The sequence below is a fragment of the Molossus molossus genome, unplaced genomic scaffold, assembly GCF_014108415.1.
Source record: "Molossus molossus isolate mMolMol1 unplaced genomic scaffold, mMolMol1.p scaffold_m16_p_5, whole genome shotgun sequence".
NCBI classification, from domain to species: Eukaryota; Metazoa; Chordata; class Mammalia; order Chiroptera; family Molossidae; genus Molossus; species Molossus molossus.
The window spans coordinates 3,970,564-3,992,269 of record NW_023425388.1 but is presented as its reverse complement, the minus strand read 5'-3'; the positions used below and the strand labels follow the sequence as shown (position 1 = coordinate 3,992,269).

At 50.9% G+C, this 21,706-nt stretch overlaps 1 protein-coding gene across 2 annotated transcripts in view; it reads left to right on the top strand.

The window, feature by feature from the left end:
• Positions 1-21,706, top strand: part of RUNX1 (RUNX family transcription factor 1) — a 212,487-nt gene that overhangs the window by 121,035 nt on the left and 69,746 nt on the right. The window contains exons 3-5 of one of the 2 annotated variants that reach the window (XM_036242344.1): positions 3,639-3,677; positions 9,464-9,717; positions 15,548-15,704. In XM_036242344.1, coding sequence (XP_036098237.1) covers positions 3,639-3,677; positions 9,464-9,717; positions 15,548-15,704 — 450 coding nt within the window. The remainder of the gene's footprint in view (positions 1-3,638; positions 3,678-9,463; positions 9,718-15,547; positions 15,705-21,706) is intronic. The other variant, XM_036242345.1, reaches the window with a different exon arrangement.

The window sequence follows — 21,706 nt, the reverse complement described above, 5'->3', positions numbered from 1 at the left end:
CTCCCTCCCTCCAGCAAGCACCTCCCTCTCCTGCCCTCCATCCCATTCGCTTTGCCATCCTCGGCCCCAAGGGCTCTCCTCTGGAAAAGGTGACACGGCTCCCCTGGAGGCAAAGTGAATGCCGTCTTCTCTGTCCTCATCCTCGGAGACAGGCCTTTCCCCTCCAAACTCTCATCTTCCTGTGGTGTTTCAGACTGTTTTCTCCTCTTGCTCACCCTAACGCGGTCCCCTCAGTGTTCCCTCTTCTGACCTCCCTGAAATGTCGATCATCTGAGACTCTGGCAATGCTCTCCTGTCCACGACACATTCCCTAGAGAATCCGAGACTGTGGCCGGTACGTGAGGACCCTCAACCACCCCAGCCCTCTGCCCAGAACCCCGACTGTCCCATCTGCACTGACATCCCCGCTGAGCCCGACGTCCACCCCCACCTTCTTCCAGTCTTCACTGCATCAGGGGCACCTGGGCCACCAGTGGGCTACCCATCTCTCCCCGCCCTCTCCCCTCTCATCTGCATGTTTCCACGGTAACAGATGCTCTGTCCCTCCCATTCACCCACCACCCACCTCCGACGGCTGACCTTCCTGAGCTCCATGTGAGTTACGTTATGTCCCAGATGTGAAGCGTCTGGTGAACCCATTGCCCTCGGGCTGATGTTCCAGTTTCTTCGGGTTGTGTCCGCGCCTGTGCCCGCGCCTGCCAGCGAGTGTTATCTGTGAGCTGCCGCCCCCCAGCCCGTGCCAAACCTGTGCTCAGCCAGACCAGAACTGACACGCGGATGTTTCACGAGTTCATGGCTTCCTCACGCTGATGCTTCTTCCTGGGTCCTTCTCCTCCAGCTGCTTCCCACCTCCCTAAGCCCTTCCGTCAACCTCCCCAGCCGCCTGGCAAGCCTACCGGACCTCCAAGAGCCTGTCAGGGAACACCTCCGCCAGGAAGGACATCTCCCTGAGCCCACCTGGGGGCCCTCCCCTCTTCCTTCTGTGTCTTTCACCACCTCCCTGCACCCTGCACCTGTGTGTCCGTCAGCAGCCAGGACACGCCGTTGCTCCCATGGGTTGGGCCTTTGTTACCCACGAGCCTGGCACTCTGCCCGGTACACAGGCAGCATCCGAGGGATGCTGAAGGGAGGAAAAGCAGATACTTCATATCTGGGAATGTTCTTGAGGTGCCGTTTGGAAAGACTAGAGGCGGGAAAAGAATGGAAAGCCATTTTATATCCATTATGAATTCAAAAGCCTCTCAGCCAAACGGACCTTGACCAGCTCCTCCAGCTCTGTGGATCGCCGGAAATAACCTCAGGACACGACTCCTAAGGATCTGAGAGTCGCGTGGTGAAGAATTCCAGGGATGCTTTCCGATGCAGACCATGAGACGGGCGAATACAAGTCAAAGATGAGATCAGAGTTTAACTGTTCAGAACTCTACAAAGGTCACCCACAGAAATACATAGTTGTGATCACAAAGGAACATAGCTCATCACGCATGCAGACCCGTATGTGGACACGCGTGTGCGTGCGCGCGTAGAGAGTGAGGCGAACTCGTTTCCAAAACTCTCCAAGAATCAGGTTCCTGGTCTGCAAAATGGAGGTGGAAATGGTATTGTCGCAAGGATGAAATCAGAAATGGTATATAAAGCATTCTGGCCACTGCCTGGAATACAGTAGCATTCAAGGAGAGGGGATGTGAAAGACGGACGGAGGGACGGAGGGACGGAGGGACGGAGGGACGGAGGGACGGAGGGACGGAGGGAGGCGGGCAGCTAGCAGGACCAGCTAGCCGCGTGCTGCCCTCGCTGTCCTGAACACACAGACCTCTCCTCTTACAGCTCAGGTTCCAGCACCTTTAATAGCTCCTTGGGCAAATCACTTCTAATCTCCACAGGTGCCACTTCGCCCAGGGACACCTGTCCCTCCCCGGCCCCTCCTCCACAGCTCAAGGATGTGTGCTGTGTTTTCCAGGCTGCTGACGCAGGACAAACTAAGAAAGCTTTCAACAGACAACATGCACACCGCTCAAAACCTACTCACTTCTGCCTGGGATTTGGGGCTTAAAAGAAATCTTGGCTTCCCTCTCCGAATCACCGAATATTCGGTGCACAGAGGAAACAATTCTGTTTCACTCCGCTCCTCCTGTTTCTCACCCTTGGGCACGGAGAGGTTTCTGGGGTCTCCGTGGAACTAGGTCCGGGATGGTTGATTCTGCTGGGTGTCTTTACCAGAAATAAAGGCAGCTGCCCGGTCCGTGCGGGTGTGGATCCCTGCCCCGCGCCATGCCTATTAAAACTGGACTTGCTAACGTCAAGGTGCACTGGCTACTTGGACCTCACCCCGGTCAGTGCACAAGATTCTCTCCCTGCCCTCTTGTTTGTTTGTCATCTTTATGGAGTCATTTTAGGTACATGTAAACCACAGTCTTGGTTTTTCTAGGATGCGTCTTTGAGACTATCCATATTTAATTCCTTTAATCTTTCATCACAGGGCAGTCCTTCAGAACCCCTCATTATTTTAGTCACTTTTTTTTTTTTTGCTTTGGCAAAAATATAAGACCAAGGAGCTGCAAATCTCGTTCTCCTGCCTATTTAAACAGCGTCTGGAAATCTGAAATAATTACCTCCTTTCTTAGCTTTAAAGGTTTTTTTTTTTTTTTTTAAAGCTACATTATACTAATATTGTGGAGTGGAGTTGAAAGCTTTTGGTCTGCAGCATTTGAAATGCTCAAATTCTAGGGCTTTGAAAAGTGGTGTTTCTTCCATGTTGATGACGGCGCGCCCACCATCATCAGCGTGGGAAGCTGACAGGCATTTCCAATGCGGAACATTCTGTGTCGCTCTTCCAGGCCGGGAGCAGCCGCTTCCTACTGTCCCTCCTGATTTAGCTATAACGACACACAGCAGTGTAGCAAGTGCTTCATATTTGGAAATGATCCTGTGACAATTATCCTCAATAAGAATTGATATCATCTGTTAAGAATGAGCGGTTTCAATACGAATCCTCTGCCCTCCTAGCAAAGGGCAGGAAAGCAAGCAAGCAAGGAAGGACCGTTTCTAAAACGCCCTATCACTAGAAGTAAATGAGCATAATCGTCAGCCAGCAGTATATTTCTTCCCTAAGGTGTTTCCAAATTGTTTCTTTTCATCACTTTAAAAAATGTGCTTTTTTTTTTTTTTTTTACTTCTTGCATTTAGCCTCTGCGGTATTACAGATCGTTACATGTTTTTCTGTGATTTCACCTTGCATTCTAAGTCACTCCTGTACCCTCCTCCAAATGTGTTTGCAATGCTCATTAGATAAATCACAGGTGATTCTATGAACAATAGAGTCAGCACTAGCCAGGAGGGGAAAACATTGGTGGCAGGCACGTAAGAAACCATGTGCATCTCCAACAGTTCATTTTCCATTTGCTGACTTACTGTTTTAAGCTACTTTTGTGCCAAAGCTGGACAACAGTGCTATAACAAATCTCCAGTGCTAACAAGTGTAGGAGGCAATGAGCTAACAAAAGAATTAGAGGGGCACTTAGTTTTCATACTAGCACTTGCGGCAATTAGCATGAAATTCATCAACTATTGGTCAATTTCGCGTTTGCTGCCAGTGTAGTCACACAATTATTTTTATTTTTTCTTTCCTGTGCTTTCAGAATGTGTACAGGGAATGACTCCATCTAGAGACATTCATGGTACATTGGATTCCCAGTTATATTTTTATAAAACGTGCCTTCATATATATGCCTATGTATGATTTTTATCTAAGTACCCTATAAATAACATATGACATAAGTTAACCAAATAGTTAAGGCTTTTTTTTTTTTTTTTTTTTTGCTGATTCAAAAATACTTAAAAGCTGTTGTTCTCTGTTGTTAATGTCCAACCATATAAAACGTCCCAGTAAGACCTTAAGTGACGCCCTCAGAGCTGCACTCACCACGGGGCATTCTGCTGTCATTAAATGACTACCTGCCCGAAAACACAGCGCTTGGCTTCCAGCGGCTGTAACCCCCTTTGTCACCTCTGTGATGAAAGTGGCCATGCAAACTTTCCACGAGGGTGAAAGGTTTGCTAAGCATCCCTAACTCTGCAAGAGATTAGTCTTGAAATTTCTCAGTTTTACCCCCTTGCCCAAGCTGCACAACTGAGTCAGCAAGTTAAAGAGTCACACGTCCACCACGCTATCCCATGGGGACACTCCCAGGGAGGAAGACGTAGTGGGACAACTAGGGAATTAGATTTCAAAAGGGAAATAATCTCAAAGCCCCTCCAGAGGGAAGCCATTGTTTAATTAAATTCCAATGTTGAAAACTGGATGGTGTGTAGAGCAGGTTACTTGTATATACGTTACCAAGTTCCTCTTCCTCTGAAGGTTCCCCTTCCCTGTGACATTGGTACCAACTGCAGCAATTTGGTTCAGAACGGCTAGCAAAATACATCTTTTATTTTCATATAAATGGTACTGAAAATAGAAATCATTCTTTAAGAAATGTTAAATTTTTAGAAATGCAATTTTAGAAATATAGAGCTGGGGGAAGGGACAGTGGGGGTTTGTGTTTACGAGAATGGTTAAGATTCCAATCCCAATTTTATTTTTTATTTTTTGAAAAGGAAAAACATAAAAATATTTCAGGATTTTCTGAGACCACCTATAGTTACAAAAGTTGTGGAAGAAATACGTCCCCGTTTTCCAGGGAAAATTGTTATTTTCCTTTCAACCAACCAAATACTTTTAAAATTCACCGTGAAAACTCACATTTCATTCCAGCTATGGGCGTTTTTGAAATTTCCCCCACCGAGCAAATTGGGAAGAATCTATCACGTAGCATCCGCCCAACGAATCGCCTTGTTGTAATTTGGATTATGGCGAAAAGAAATTTCAGGGTTAGCCCAGGGGAACACTAGGAGGGTGGTGATGTTTTCCTTCCTTTATCCCTGAGAGAGGCAGAGAGGGGAAATTCTATATCGCTTCCGAAATGAGCGCTCTCGGTAGAAAGTTCTTCATTTCGTACATGATGTCACTGAATTTTATAAGCTCCGTAAAAAGCCCTTCACACGAAGGGGTCCCTGTACCCCAGAGCCGAGTCCCATGCCGCCCGCTTTCCATTCCTTTTAGTCCCTCCACAAGGAAGGCGCGGGGGTTGTTCGGTTCCTGGGTTTCAGGTGTGCGCCCTGCAGCGCAGTTGTAGCGGGCGCACGTCCCGGGGACCCCAAGTGCCCCGCCGGATTTCGAATATTTCAGAAAAGGCTTTCCATGCCCCGATGGGCGTCCGGGGCGTTCCGAACTGGGATGTACTGGTTGAGACTCCTAGGTAAGCAGCGCCCACGGTGCTGCCTTAAAAGGCTACACTTGGGAGCATCTATCCCTGAACCTCTCTTCTTACCAAGGCAGGGAACCTGCCCGCGGGGAGGCTTCGGCAGAGAGCCCGACCCGAAGCCCCGAGCCAGGAGCTCCCCTGCCCTTTCTGAGGCGCGAGTCACCCCAATCCGCTCTCCCCCTAATCGGAGCCCATTTTTGCCTCCGCTGCACTACTGGGCCGCACCCCCCCCCCGCGGGTCCCTGAGATGCACTTGATGGGGGCCCCGGGAGCTCTCGGAGTGGTCGGAGGAAAATGCATGTAAGCCTGGACAACAGGTTTTTTCACTCGCCCGGAAGTCGCTCCTGGGCGGGCAGCGCCGAACCCGGGCACCCGCGGCAGCCCGGCGGTTTGGTGACTGTGCAGCATTTGGAATTACTTGGCCCACGTAGGGTGGACGTTTGGGTGGTGTTAATACCTGAAGTGGAGGGTCTTCGAAATAGTTTTTAAAGAAAAATACAAAGAAGGTTTGTCTCTGAGACCCCAGGCCCAGCCAAACAAACCACATGCAGCTGGTGTGGCAGTTCCCCGAGCGTCCCTGGTTTTCCGGAGCAAGGGGACAGCCAGCTGGGGGGAGGCGCGGCAGGCAGGCAGGTTTCCGGGGACGCCTGGCTCACTGACGGCCTGGGGCGGGCCGACCGCGGTGTCTAGGCAAAGGGGTTTCGGGAAGAGACCGGACGCGGGTCAGTCGGGACAGCAGGGACCCCTGCCCCGGGGTTCCCGCGCCACCAGCTCCGCGGCTGGGCAGCGAGGCGGGAAGTGGCCACTCAGGTTAGCTCCTTCGGCCGTTTCCTGTCGATCCTCCCCAAACTGAACTTCTTACAAGAGCTACCCAAGGCCGCGAGGGCCGGCAGAACCGGGCGCCGTCGGGGGCGGTCCCGGGTGCACTGCGGCGGCCTGGCGGCCCGGGCGGCGAGCGAGGACGGCTGCTGCCCCCTGGCGTCCGCTCGCGGCCCGCGGCGCCGTCCTCGGACCGCTCCGCTCAGCCCGCCTGGCCTCGCTGGTCCTGGGGAAGGGGAAGCAGCCTGGGCGGCCTCCACGGCCCCTGCCTCCGTCAGGCAGACCTCAGCGGCGGACTCGAGGAGAGTGCGGGGCGGCGGCAGCCTCCCAGCGCGGGTCCGTGAGGGGCGGGAGACGGCGGGAAGGAGGGGCCCGCGGGGTGGGTGAGGGACCCCATCTCGAGGGAGCTGAAGTTGAGGGCTCCGTGGGACCGGTGGGGATGGGCTCCAAGTGAGCGCCCTGCCTGGAGGTGAGGGATACTCCCCAGAGGAGGGAGAGACCCTCCGTGCCGGGGACAATGCGCCGGGGCGGGTCCCACTAAGCTACGCGCAATGCCCGCGGCGCCGGGCACAGCGGAAAGTTCCCGCCCGCGCGCAAAGCCGGGGTGGGTTCGGCCCCGCGGCCGCGCGCGCAAAGGCGGGCAGAGTAGCCGGGCCATTTCCGGGGAGCCGGAGGTGGGTGCGGGGCTCCGGCGATCCCGGCCCAGCAAAAGGCTTTCGCGCCGCCCATGGGGGAGCCGCGCTCCGAGGACCACAGCGAGTCCAGCGGATGCTTTCAACTTTCTTTCCAGTAGCAAGTTCTTTGGGGTCTGACTGGGAAACCCCTTTGCTCGCTGCTAAGCGCACTCAGCCCGAGCGAGGCGCGCTGCGCATTTAAGCCGCAGCCCAGACGCGGCGAAAACACCAATTAAAAGAAAAGAAGCCAAGAGAGAAAACTAAAAACAAAAACCATGTTGTGGAGACCGAGAACCGTCTGGCCTCATTAAATGAATCAGCGCCACTCATTTGCCGCTGCCAACAGAGCCTTGCGGCCGCGCAGAGCCGCTCTGCGCCCAGGCCCCCGGCCCTCCGGTCCCCTCGTGATCGAGTCGCACCCACGCCGGGGAAGCGGAGGCTCGGCAGTGGGCACCCGCGTAGGAGCTGGGGTCGCCCGAGAACTCCGGTCCCGGGAGCCTCGCGCGGGCCGCTGTATGTCCAGGGTGCGCAGGGCGTTTCCCTCTCGCTGGTCTCCTGGCTGGGCCGCTCCGGGGGCAGCTCGCGGCCCGAGTTCTCCCTGCCTGCCGGCCTCCTCTTCCATCCACCTCCTTGGTCCCCGGACCGCGGCCGCCAGTGACGCCACTGCGCTCCGCAACCCCATGGCCCACGGCCGCGCAACAGTGCGTTTGTGCAAAGCCGCAGGGCCGCGGTCTGCAGCGGGGCGGGGCCTCGGGGAGCGTGTGAGCCTGTGCGTGTGTGTGCGTGGATGCGGGTGCGCGGGGAGCGCGGGGAGCGCCGGATGGCCGCGGCGGCTGCTGACTCTCCACCCCGGCTGCGTACAGTAGCGCGCAGCGGCGGCGGCGGGGGCGCGCGGGCCAATTCCAGGAGCCCGCGGCGGCGAGCCGCGCCCTGGTTGATACCGGAAAGGCCTGTGATTGGCCCGCCGCCGCCCCTATGCAAACGAGCTGAGGGAATGGAATTCCTCGGGCCGGGCTTACAGTAAAAGCACGTTCATTTCCAGGCACTCTCATTCATAGAGCCAGCGGGCGCAGGCGGGACGGGCGCCCTGCGGCCGGACCCAGCCAGGGCACCACGCTGCCCGGCCCTACGCCGGCAGGCACCTCTTCCCGGGGCTCCTGGGGACGCTGGAAGAAAGTCAACCTTTGCTGCTGCTCCTTGACCTGCGTTGGAGCTTCGATTTTTTTTTTCCCTTTCTTTCTTACATTTGAATGAACTGGTTTCTTGGCTGGATGGTTCAACTTCTTTCCTGGCTGTGAACTTTTCCCGGTTGTTTCCTTTGACAACTGCAGGAGAAAGTGCGCTGTGTTTCGAGGCGAGCCTTGACGTTGCCTGTGCGTGGCAGTGTGCGTGGGAGTGTGTGCTTGGGTAATTCGAGCGGCCCCGACTGTTTCGTTCTGCGCTGCGGTGCCTCCTCGGAAGGCCCGCTCCACCTGCTGCGGTTACAAGGTGATCGTGGGTATTGCGCGTCCCGGCAGTTAACCGACTGGCGCTGGGGCGACGTTAGAGGAAGATCGGCTCGCTACTGCCCAAGTCTGGGGCTGACTCACCGAGTCCATGTAGACAGTGGCTGGCTTCGGAAGAGTGCGTGTCAGCGTGCGTGTGACTCCGCTGCAGTTCAACTTCTACCAAACCACAGGATCAGCCACAAACGTAACCAACATCCCCAAGCCCGAGTTCTCAGATGTGGAGAGCTGTACCCTGAGTATCTTCAACTTGGACTTTTTTTTTTTAAGATTAGCTTTTCATTGAAAAGCTGAATTTCCTGAACTGAGCATTTTGCCAGAATTTATTGAGAGACCATGACAAGTATTTCTAGCCCAGCCCTTCTCCAACTACTGAAGCTGATTTTCAAGGCTACTTAAAATATATATATATATATACACGTATATATATCTGCAGCGAACATTAATGGATTTCTGTTGTGTTTAAATTCTCTACAGATTGTATTGTAAATATTTTATGAAGTAGAGCATATGTATATATATTTATATGTGTATATATATGCACATACATTACCGGCACGACCTTTGGAAGTCGCAGTTCTTGCTTTGGAGGACTGAAGCCAGTTTTGCATGATAGAAGTGGCGATGTTTATGGAAGACAACCCTGTATTTTCTGTTGTGTTGGGACTTTAGACAAAACTCACCTGGAAAAGCTGACAGGCGATTAACTACTGGAACTTCCAAATTATGTGTTTGCTGGTCCTTTTTCTCTCCGCATAAATATTTTAGGAAGTGTATGGGAATTTTGCCTCCCGGAACTTTTGTCACAGCCAAAGACTCAGCTTAAACTCTCAAAGCACGACTCGGAAGAAGATAGTCTCTTTTGGCATTTGGCTCTGGATTCTGCTAGCCCCCCTTTTAAAGCACTAAGTGGTCGGATGCTGGGAGCCCTGCCCGGGTCTGGGCTCCCGTCGGCAGCGTAACTAGAACTTTCCCCCTCCAGGACTGTTAGTAACTTAAGTCAGCCCCCTCCCCCAACCCCCCGCAGCAATAAAGGCCCCTGGACTTGTATGTTGGTCTCCCGGGAGCTGCTTGCTGAAGATCCGCGCCCCTGTCGCCCTCTGGTAGGAGCTGTTTGCAGGGTCCTCACTCAATAGGCTTGTTGTGATGCGTATCCCCGTAGATGCCAGCACGAGCCGCCGCTTCACGCCGCCTTCCACCGCGCTGAGCCCGGGCAAGATGAGCGAGGCGCTGCCGCTGGGCGCTCCGGACGCCGGCGCCGCCCTGGCCGGCAAGCTGAGGAGCGGCGACCGCAGCATGGTGGAGGTGCTGGCCGACCACCCGGGCGAGCTGGTGCGCACCGACAGCCCCAACTTCCTCTGCTCCGTGCTGCCCACGCACTGGCGCTGCAACAAGACCCTGCCCATCGCTTTCAAGGTACTCGGCCCGGAGAGGGTGGCGGGAGGACGGGCGGGCGGGAGCCTTCCGAGGCCCGGGCGACCCGGGAGGCCCGCGGCCAGGCGGGCGGGTCCGGCCCCTAGTCCATCCCCCCGCGCTGGAGACGGGGGATGCTGCGTTGCCGTGGCGACCCTCCAAGGGACCCGCCTCCGCCCACCAGGGCTACCTCTTGGGAAGACTGCAAAAATCAGGATGCCCCCAAAGACGCCCACGGAGGGCGCGTCGGGACCTCCCTAGCGGGGGTCTTTAGCTTTGATACAAAGTAGGAAAAGTTATAACCCGGCCGGGAACCAGGCAACTGTTCCCAGGCTGTTCTCCCCACCACTGGCTTAACACCCAAACCATTCTGCCTCCTTTTGAGGGAGCATGGGGGATTAAAATAGAGATACTTTCATACCTGCAGGTCCGTGAAAATACTCTGATAAGGAGGACCGTCAGGGCTCCCCACCCCATCCCGCCTTTAACACCCCTGTAGGAATTAACATGTCCAAAGTCCACTGCGGGCATAGTTAAGTTTGCAAAAGTTTTTGAAGTTTTTCCAAGTCTCTAGCCTGCTTCTGCCAAAAGTAGTGAATCCAGTTTCTTTTCCTGGAACCCTTCTGAACGTTATCGCTGGCTCACCTAGATTAAGCCCAGCCCGGGGCAGCGAAAGGTGGCCAGGCTCTGTTTGGGAATCCGGGGTATAATCCGCCCACGTTTGTGTTTGAGGACCGGGCGGCATTGACCAGGCAACTTCAGCTGAGCAGCTCAAACCCCTGATTTGCCCTTGCTTTGAGCTGCTTTTAAAAACCTTGGCCTTCAACGGGGATATATAAACAACCCTGGCAGTTTTTAAACAACCACTCCACCACTCTGGCAGCGAACGGCAGGAATTTAATTTCGGCCACGGGGATTCTGTTCGTCTGCCTTGGGTGGGTCTGACAAGGGTTAGCTTTTTAATACAATCAGCGCACCCACTTCCTGATCATTTTAAGGGCTTAGGCAGGCAGGTGAAAAAAAGCTGTAAAGATTGGCTACTCTTTTTTTTTTTTTTTTTAATCTGGTTAAATAATTGTCCCCCTTTAAGAGGAGATCGATTTAATATAAGCTTGTTATGGTTCCAGGCCTTGGTGGGATCCTGGTCTAGTTACCAGGAATAATGTTCACGCTTTTTAAAAGTGCTGTGGGAGTTAATTTTAAGCTTCATACACCTTCCAAACTTCGATTATGATTTCTAAAACAAGACAAAATGTCCTGTTGGCTCTGCCTCTAGAATTGCCTCCTGTTCCTCTCTGTTTTCTGAAAGCCAGAGTTTTTGAGGGGCGTGGAAATGAGGATAAGGTGGACCAGCCCCTTCCCTTCCTCCATTTATGTAGATTTGTTTTGGAGCTCATTTCCATTTTAAATGATTTTAATCGCTTTACTTAAGGAGGCTCTGCTTGAAGAGAATACGGAGTCCCCTTGTGAGAGGGGACATGACATCTTTGGGCCCCCCGGGGTCAATCTCAGATAAGAGCAGATGAAAACACACAGGCCGATAATCAGCCTAAGGGCCATTTAAACTCAGGTGCCCCCAGTACTCTAAGAGATCTGTGGCTTCACTTGGGGTAAACCAGGTTCGCTTCTGAAGCTGCCCTCTGCCAGGAGCCCCACACCCAGACCCCAAGTGATGAATAGAGAATCTTCAGGACTGGAAGCCATGTCGATCCTTAAGCCGCCACCTCCTTCTGAACAAAAATGAAAAAAAAAATTATATCAGTTGCTTTTAGGAGCCATCAGGGAGGTTTTTAAAAGCAGAAATCTTAATAACCATCGAGGTTTCCTTTTAAAAATGGCTTTTGACTGTTTGCTCCTCTTTTAAAAATCTAATTTGTTTCACTGAGTGATGGTTTGTGGGCTCCTAAAAGATCAAGGTATAGAGCTCTTGACAAAAGTTCGGGTGGGTCTGGAGAGCGTTTGGGGAGAGGAGAGGACAGCGGAGAGCCTGACCGCTCGATGAACATCTGTCACCGCCTCAGTCCACAGAGAGGCCTCTTCCTGGGACCGCCTCGCGTAACTGAGAGAGCAGACGAAAATTTCAGGAGGGGATGCACGCAGAGGGGCGATAAAAGCAGACTCGACTTCAAACGTGGGTGCGACGCGTTGATTCACTCCCCTGGCTCGCTCTGCACCGCCCACCCACCTCCCAAGCAGTTTCCACAGAAATTGCTACTTTAAAATTGGGTTTTCAATACGCCTCAAACAATCTCTTTAAGGAGTTGATCGGTGAAGACTTATTATGTTCCCTGTAATAAGGAGGAAGCATGTGAAACAATGATAAAGTCTGATGATATTGATAAAAAGAGCATTTCAGTCATTCTTCAGCAGTGTTGGGAAATTATGTGTCAGTCCTCTGCTTTAACCTCTGGAACGAAAGGGAGATTAAAATTACGGATTTCCCTTAAAATAGATGACAATCATCCTAATTTCTTACTCTGGACCCCAATATGTGCCCCCCCTTCTCCCATGAAACACTCTTTTTTTGTTGTTGTTAGGGTAGGAGAGAGAGATGTATATTTGACCGTTGAGAAAATCTTAAATTTGCTACATTACCCATTATTTTCAGAAGCAGCCTAAAAAGTTGTTTGGATGGCCCACGATATGTTTTGTCATATGGTAACACTGCAGTTTGTGTAGGCCCTGGTACGCCAGAATCCACAGGCACGGAATGAACATGCCTTCCGCAGGTTCAGAGGCCTTGGATGCTGATAGCAATATTCCTTTCATAAGAAAGAAAGAAGTCATGCTTCTGTCTGAGATCGCAGTCCTGAGCTTTGCGTTAAACGTTATCGCGGTTGAAGGCTCAGTTCCACTTCATAGCTTTCTTTGAAACACTGGAAAATTAAGGGATTTGAAATAAATGAATTGTAACTGTAATTTCAGCCTAATTAGAGTTGGTTTCCATGCCAGTTTGAACTGTGAACAGGCTAGCCAAGAGCAGTGTGGGTAGGTCTCTGTATAGGAGAGTTGATATTTTGCCCAACTTCCTGATACTTTAAAAACAGAGAAGTAAAACAAAATAGGAGATGCCCTTTGGCCGACAAGTCCCTTCTTGCCTGTTTGGTCTATGCTACAATGAAAATGTTTGTGTTTCTTCACCTACTGTTTATAGCTTTTCATTCCAGTTGCTTTGTTTTTCTGCTTGAAGTTAGATTTTTTTAAAATTCTCTTATATGGTTTATAACATCTTTCAAATTAGCAGACACGTTAGTTTTAAATTAAAAATTTTTTTTTACCTAGTTAAGTGTGCTTGTGAATCATTAGATGATACTCATTATCTAAATTAATGTAATTTTTCTGGATTTAATATTCTCCCCCTTCCCTACGTGAAAAGAAAAAAACAAAAACAAACAAAAATCCCTCCAAGATCCATAAAAGGCCCAGTAAATGATCTTTGAGCACCCAAATATCTTTGATTCCTGCTGCATTTTTTTTTTTTTTTAAACCAAGGGGTAGGAGTTAAACTCTTCATTTTTTTCTTTTTGTCTCAAATCCCAACCTCAACAATGTTTTGTTGCTTAGCCGCCATGATCACTCTGCTGTCCGCTTGTTTCTCCTTGGTGAAGGTGTCGTGGGCTGTCTCAGTTAACTGGGAGGGTGGTGTGGACAGGTGGGCAAGGCGCAGGCAGGGAGCACTGTCCAAGGAGCCAGTAGGAGGACGGTGGTTTGGGATAACCTCCCGGTAGTTGTAAAACAGGAGGCGTTTATTTTAACCTGTTCCCAGAGTCTGTCCCAGCCAAGCATGGCTCAGTCTGAAAACCATGTCCTTGCCCCTGCCCCTTCGTGCTTACTGAACGTTGAATTAAAATTGAGAAGCGGGGTCACCACAGGGAGACGGGGATGAGGAAGTAGAAATATGTGTTCAAGGGGGACATTTCAACACTGAGCTAATTTCACAGAGGGAACTGAAATAGTGGGGGGGAGTGGAAAATTTTTAAGAGACTGAATTTGTTCAGAAAAGAAGAAAGCACATTTTGTGGGAACAGAAGAAAATGGCTACTCGAACTAAATGACTGATCGGGGAGATTTATTTCAGTGATGTTTTTGAAACAAAAGGGAATTGTCATATTATTGCTCTTAATTAAACAGCAACAAACATACTTCTAATGGGAACTAAATACCTAATTAGAGGGTGCTTGGGGAATAAATAGCTGTGTTTTTAAATCTCCTTTATAGAAAACATGTCCAACAATTGGATGGAAAGGATTAGAAGGAGAGATAAAAGGCCCGACCTTATTGGTCGGTGCAAGTGGGGTAAACAGGGAGCACGGTGCCCGCTTATTGCGTGAGAGCCGAGGCTCCTGGTATCTGTCTGCCCCTCGGAGCAGTTGGATCTTTTCCGTTATGCTCCTTGGAACCCGAGAGCTGAAGCATCACGACAGATGAAAACAAGAGCTGGTCATCCAGAGCACAGGGGCAGGGGTGGTGACTAAGCGGGCCACGAACGTGGACTTTGGGGAATTTTGAGAACCGTGGCTTTGCTGTCATCCCGATGAACCTTGTTTTCAGACAGAAAAGGGGGACTGAAAATACAGGTGTTGGTCAAAAAATTAGGCAGCAATTATTAGGTAAAAATAAATGGGGAACAGGAGAAGAGGTCATCACTATAGTATGCTTTAATATCATGATTCAAAAAACAAAACAAAACTATGTATACATAATTGGGAGGAGTAACACAGATTTCACGACTGTGGAGGAAGGACCATAAAGAAATACCAGCAATGGCAAGAACAAGTCAAACTTGGGGCATTTTGATTTGAAATTCTGTCATCACTTGAAAAAAAACGAAACAGTGGGAATGTAGCTAATGATAAGTCTTTAGACCATGAAAATTGTTTCTAGGAGGGTCAAATGAGGACCAAGAGATAGATAGGACTCCACAGAGCACCTTCGTGCCATCTCCTTCGGGGCATTTTACTTGGAGATAACTGCTTTATTATTGCTTGAGTATCAAAAATATGTATCCAGCAGTTTTCTTCGGCAGCTCTGAGAGGAAATCCATTTCTGTTCAATTACATGAAAGAAATTCCTCAAGTTCAGCTGGTGGGAGGAAGACTCAGTCATCTGTGAGGACGTCCATTGTTGACACACCTCTGGGACTCACAGATACAACCGTATGACATGGTGCCCTCCTGAAGTCACAGGAGACAGAAGAGGGGGGCCCCCCTCTTCCTCAGGGGTCTGTGGATTTTGTGATTAGTAAGAAGCAAAGAGCACCTTTCTGTTTTTTGCCTTGCATGCCAGAATTGACTGCTCGTGGCCAGCAAGATAGTAGACACGAGCAGCGGTTTCAGGGACGAACTGCAAAGGGGGCAGTTCAGTTATAACGATCACATTTAATTTCAGCGGAAATAAGTTTAAACGCCGAAAGTACAGTGGGCCCTTTCCGGCCTGTCAGTGGAGGTCTGGACAAGCGGAGGAAGATGGGTTAGGTGGTAAACTTCCAGAAACGAGACATTGTTTTTCCAACTTGAAGAATTGAGCGTGGATGAGAAAACCTAGCTTTTCCAGGCCCTTGCTTAGTCCGTCCTGCCCCCGCTGAGCCGTGTGACCTCGCGTGGCTGTCTCAGGTGGATGTTTTAGGATTTGAAAATGTATATTTAGCTGTGCATAATGGAATTAAAAGTAAATCTCCCCAAGAATAACTTTCCCGTTGTTTGGCTTGACGTAGGATTGCTATTCCCTTGCAGACTCGCAAGGGTCCCGTCACGCACTTTTAAGTTTAGAACAGTTGTTCCGTAGAGAACATCAAAGTTTCTGACCTCCTGATGTCTGCGTCTCTCCCTTGTAGGTGGTGGCGCTGGGGGACGTTCCAGACGGTACTCTGGTCACCGTGATGGCCGGCAATGATGAGAACTATTCAGCGGAACTGAGAAACGCTACCGCGGCCATGAAGAACCAAGTCGCGAGATTCAACGACCTCAGGTTTGTGGGTCGGAGTGGAAGAGGTATGTAGCTGTCAAAACTGAACTTGACACACACAGTCTTTACACAGCAACTGGTCCAGATTTAAAAACCTCTGGAAGTGTCCATGACGGGATTCCTAAAAACACGGTCTTTCTGGCTCCATCAAGCTTTTGAAAAAAGACTTATTTAAAATTTAACATCGTTAACAGAATCTAGCTTTGCACTATTGCTTTCCGATTCGCAACATGTAAAACACGAATTGTGGATTTCAAGGAAACCCCTGAGCGCTTGACTAAAGTGTAAAAATATAAAACTTGGCATCCTGGAAATCAGGATTATGCAACTGGGGTTCTCTGATAATTATCAGAAATCTGTGTCATGGAGTCATTTACCTTAGGGTCCGAGGGTTTGTTCCCCATGGCCAAGGACAGAGCCTCAGATGGCCACTGCCAATCATTTTAAGGGATAGCTGGTGTATGATTCTTGAGATTCAGTTTCAAGTGAGCTTACTTTTTTATGAGAAAATAGGAAGAAATGGTGGTGGGTAAACTCAACAGCAATATGACAGTCCTGTTATATGGAATTCAGATGCCTTATTGCTATTTGTGGGGAGGGGTTGGGCCCGGCTGACATTTCCGGTACTCACAATAGTAGAGACTGGATGTTCCAGAGGGACTGGTGCATTAGGGCAACTCTGTGTGTCGTGTTCTTATTTTTTGCCCATTATCAGAGAATTAGAGCAGAAAGAGGACCGAGTCTCGGCGTGTCGTAATCTCCTCTGGTGCAGTTATTTTCAAATACTGTGTTTTCTCTGTATTATAAGAGTCTGTGTCGTACTTTATAAATACCAATCAGTACTTGAAGATTCATTGAAAGAGGTAGGATAGTTTTATTTAAAAATCCCATTTTTGCCCTGGCCGGTTTGGCTTGGCAGTTAGAGCGTTGGCCCGCGGTCCAGAGAGTCCCAGGTTCGGTTCCCACTAAGGGGGCACGTACCTCGGTTGCAGTTTGTCCCCGGCCCTGGTTGGGGTCTGCGGGTGGCAGCCACTCGATGTGTCTCTCTCACGTTGATGTTTCTCTCTTTCCCTCCCTCCTCCCTCCTGCTCTATCTGAAGATAAATGCAAGAATGTCCTTGGGTGAGGATTAAAAATAAATTTTTTAAAAATCCCATTTTTATTGACAGAAAAAATGGAAATAAAAGTTATTTTGAGTCTAGCAAAAAAGACATGGTAAATACCCAAATACCGGTAGATGACTCTTATATCGAAAAAAGTGAAAGTACAACCAATGGACATTCAAACAAGAGAGGCACTGTTCTTTATAAAGGCATTCAACACCAAGAAAATCCGGGTTATTAGGGAATTTGATTAGTGGAAGAGGAAAGGCATGTTGGTTTTCTTGGCTATTGTTATTGCTGTTCTAGCTGTCTGGAGCGTTTTCAAAATAGAATCATAGTGGGGGAATTTCAACAACATGACATGATTGGAAATACATGTTCATAGCAGGAACTATGTTAATAATAGGGTGATGCAGAGAAGATGATACCCACTTATTGGAAGCATGAGGGATGCTTGGGGTATAAAAGCGTAAGTCATTAAGCGGGTTCGCTTGTTATATGAAAAGTCCCCGCCTTTCAGTAAATGGAATTCACATTATGATTCGGAGATGTGTGTTTAGAAAACATCTCGACGCCTTGGGATGAGTAGCTGGCAGACTGGGTGAGAAGCCAAAACAACAAAACGAAACAAAACATAAACAAGGCCGCTTCCTTCTGGTCCGTGCCTACCAGCCTGGCTGACCGTCTTAATCCGATTCTTGTGTATTTTCACGCCGAGGAATGAGGGCCGAGTATCGTTTGGCTGCCTTTCCAGAGAAGGCGGTATTCGCATGGGATGCCTCTGGGGGGGTCTGTATGTCAGGTTTTGGTGATCAGTGTCTTGGAAACGACGTGGCTGTTTTTGCACAGGAAGCTCAGCGGGGCTGGCTGGCCGAGCAGCTAAGCCAGCGCTACTGAAGAATGAGCTTTGGAAGGCGCTGTGCTTCCTTTTCTGGCGTTGGGGGCTGGTCTCTCGTCTCGTTGGCCATTTCTGTTTTGAGTGGGTGACTAATAGGTGCTTGTGTTTACTTGGGTAACAGTGAACTGTTTCCCCAAGGTGTGGATTATTTGCACTTGGCTGCCTGGTTCGTGCCAGTATGCCCTTGAGTTTGCATAAAACCCAAAGAGTGAAACAGCAATGACCAAGGCGGGCTGTCTTCTGATAACCTGGAGGGAGAACATTAATTGAAAAAAGTGGACAGTATCTGTGTCGGAGTGGTGTCTGCTTCCCACAAGCCCAGACCACCGGGACCCTCCTTGAACGTCTGACCCAGTTAGGGTTAACGTGTGTATTGTTGGTCTCGCGTGATTTTTTGTTTGTCTTTGGTCAGTACCGCCCTACAAAACTGAGCTGTCAAGGGGCCCTGTTTGCCTCATAATTTCTCTCCACAGTCGTAAAAGACAGCTTCACTTCGCTCCTTCCAGTGTGTCGACATCGAAGCCTGCCGGCTTTGTGTGTGTGTGTAATTTGCTTCCATTATGCAGAGAGCAGATGACTCGCGCTAATTTTGACAATTAGTCTCACTCTTCCACACTGAATCCTGTCCTTTAAAAGTTCCATTAAGTTTTTGTCCTAAGTGATGGGGAGATGGTTTTCTGTTTCATGTTCTGACTTTGAAAGGTACCTGTGAGCATGCCGTTGGCATCACCTCTGCGGTGGCCCAGGAGGCCGGCCGGGGGCTCGTCCACGCATCTCTGTGCAGATTCACACTCAGCCACCCCGTGCTGGCCTCCGAGGGGCCGAGGGGCCCGGAGCTCAGTCCCCACCGAAGGGGGAGAAAAAGAAACTCCCTTTTCTTTTCACCAGCTGCCAGTCCGTGGGGATTTTCAAGCCTCGGAGAAACTGCCAGAGGTTGAACATGGAGGATTTTTTCTGTTCTGCAAAACTGATCTGTCTGGGTGCTGGCTGCCGTCCAGGATCACAGCGCTAACCTCAAGTTCAGCCTCCAACTGGGAAAACCTGCCCAGCCGGCTTCTGGGGCCTGGCTGACAACACTGTCCTCTGAGACACATTGGTGAAGGCCCCGGCGCCCTTAACCTTCCTCCTTCCCTTCCCTTCCCTCCTCCAGTCCTTGTCCGTTTTAAACCGCGTTAGGGTGCATCTGACCACTGGCATTTTCTTACTTTGGTGTGGAGTCTCCTCCCAGAGAAGGGACAGTGACTTTGCAAAGGAAGAAGAGATGGCAGCTCCCCGGAGAGGGGAGGTTGTGCTGAGCACACAGGCTGTTGCTCAGAACCACTCGCACTTAACCACAGGCTCCGGACGCTCCCTGTCTCCAGAAAATGGAAGTTCGGCATCAAAAGGAAGTCTCTCGGGCCACGTTAATGAGCAGCTTCCATCAGCAGTGAAGGCAGGTGCTGCGGAGATTTTTTCCCTTATAAGAAAGGATCATGACTGCACCTGAGAGACAGTGAAGACGTTTCAGCTGTGAAATCCGTGGACGCTTCGCCCGGTCCGCGTCCTTAATCATCGGAAAGGAGCCGACCAATGGGGAGCACGGCTGTAGTTCATTCATTTCGGAACCGGAGAGGAAATCGACCAGACCGTGTCGTCAACCACACCGGAAACGTGGGAAGAGGGCCACTACAGATCCTGCTCACTTGTCTACGGATATGACTTTTGATCTTTTGGGAACATCACAGAGCATTTTGAAATCTCTTTGGAAGCCTTCTCCCAAGGGGGGAAAATGCCCAGGTGCCCTTACATGTCCTGTAGGATTGCAGTTTCCGGGGCTGAAGCTTGCTGATGGACCGTCGGGGATCCGTGGAACCTCCCCACCCCAAGCCAAGAATCAGAATTGGGAACTTCGCCTTGACCGTGGAGGGCCAGGCTCGCTCTGTGTGGCACACTGTAGCTAACTGGGAAATGCATGAGTCAACGAACCAGCGGAGAGAGACATTCTCATATCCTGGCTGTCTCCTTACACGCGCATTGATGACGGCCAGGCCCTGGTTTGTGTCTTTAGGAGAGTAGATCCCATTCAGGCTGATGGTCCAGGCCTCCGAAAGGCTGCCAGGTGTGCATGTGTGTGTCCCTCGCAAAGGAAACGGGCCCATCTTGTCCCCGGGAGGCACCTCTTCCCTGGTGACCTCCGGGGCCCCTGGTGTGAGCCACGCGCTCTCTGGTCTGCGGGACGGGGCTGCTTTCTCGGTGGATCTGTGTGAATGTTGACCTCCCCGGCGACTTGAATCTTGCCCACTTTCAAAATAGTGCCCTCTCCCAACGCTTTTATAAAACGAAATCCCTCCGTTATGTTCTTGCGGTGAGTGTGCCCCCAGATGTAAGTCACCCGTCACAATCTGGGTCACGGCATGTTTGTGCCATGTTTCTTACTCAAGGCATTTTCACGCTTAACTTATTGCACATATTGGGGGGAACGGAGTGGGGCCACTGCCTTTCAGACGAGGGAGAGAGCGTGGCAGGGATGGAGAGGCACCTTGAGAGAAGGTGCTCCAGCAGAACGGAGCCGTGTCTTGGAGTGGTTCTTGCTCAGCAGTGGCCGGAAGGACGCACGGTGAGCGCCCGCCTCGGGCACACCTCGGCGAACCGAAGAGGCACAGCAGTTGGTTCCTTTAGACGGTGGGTCGGAAGCTGGTGCCCATGATCTGACGTGGAATTCACCTCTGGAGACGGGGGTTCTCCCTCTGTCTTAGGGTTCCCTGTAAAAGACTAAGAACACTTTCTTTTTTTTATTTTTATTATCCTCACCCGAGGACATTTTTCCATTTTTTGTTCAGGTAGAGTAGGAGGGGGAGAGAGGAACAGAGAGAGAGAGAGAAACATCGATGTGAAAGGGACACATCGAGTGGCTGCCACCCGCACAACCGACCAGGGCCGGGGACAAACTGCGAGGTATGTGCCCTTAGCGGGAACCGAACCCGGGTCTCTCAGGACCGCAGGCCAACGCTCTAACCGCTGAGCCAAACCGGCCAGGGCTAAGAACACTTTCTTTTTTTTTTTTTTTTAAACTGTAGCTACTGTTTATTTATTTATTTTTTTTCCATTTTTTGTACAGACAGAGTGGGAGGGAGAGAGAGAGAGGGAAACATCGATTTGAAAGGGACACATCGAGTGGCTGCCACCCGCACGACCTACCAGGGCCGGGGACAAACTGCAATCGAGGTACGTGCCCTTAGCGGGAACCGAACCCGGGTCTCTCTGTACCGCAGGCCGACGCTCTAACCGCTGAGCCAAACCGGCCAGGGCTAAGAACACTTTCTTAAAGCGGTTGCTCCCCACCCCCAGCCACACACCGGGAGCCGCCCCTGTCCCTTTAATGCCCCGGCGGGGGCACCAAGGAGCAAAGTGTACTTGAAACCTTCTGGTGCCTGGAACTCGGTTTCACACTTGACCCCTTGGTGGTTCCCTTGCTGATTTTATGAAGTGTCAGGCATCCCCGAGGATGTCAGGTGGCTTTTTAAAATCTGTGTGAACAATGTTTCAGAGCAGAGGGGCAGAAGCTAGACCTCTCCCCACCCACCTGCCACCCGTCCTCGCCAGCCGCTGGCGCTCGCTGGGGACAGAGACGATCGGACAGTGCCCGCGAGAGAAATAATGGCTGAGTGACTTCAGAGCTTCCCGGCTCAGCGGCCAGCATCGCAGACGTAAACAGGGGCCCGGCCAGCGGCCACAGGGCTGCTCTGGTTCTAATAAATCAGTGTGGTGTTTTCTTTCTGTGCCGCCTGGCGAGGGGCAGGGGAGGGTGGAGGACACTGCTCATGGAAGAACGTCGTCTGTTTCCTCTTTTATATTTTTAAAGAAAAAGTACTTGTTGAAAGGAGAGATGGTGTCCTGTCTGCCGGCTGTTTTCCTTCTGGTGATGGTTACGAAACAAGCTCAGAGCGGTGGGGGCGCCGCGAGGAGCCGTGTGCGGGGAGGTGGTGCGTTTAAAGGAGCCGCTGGACGTTTAGCCGGCGGGTGCGCGGGTGCAGGCCCACTGAGGTGA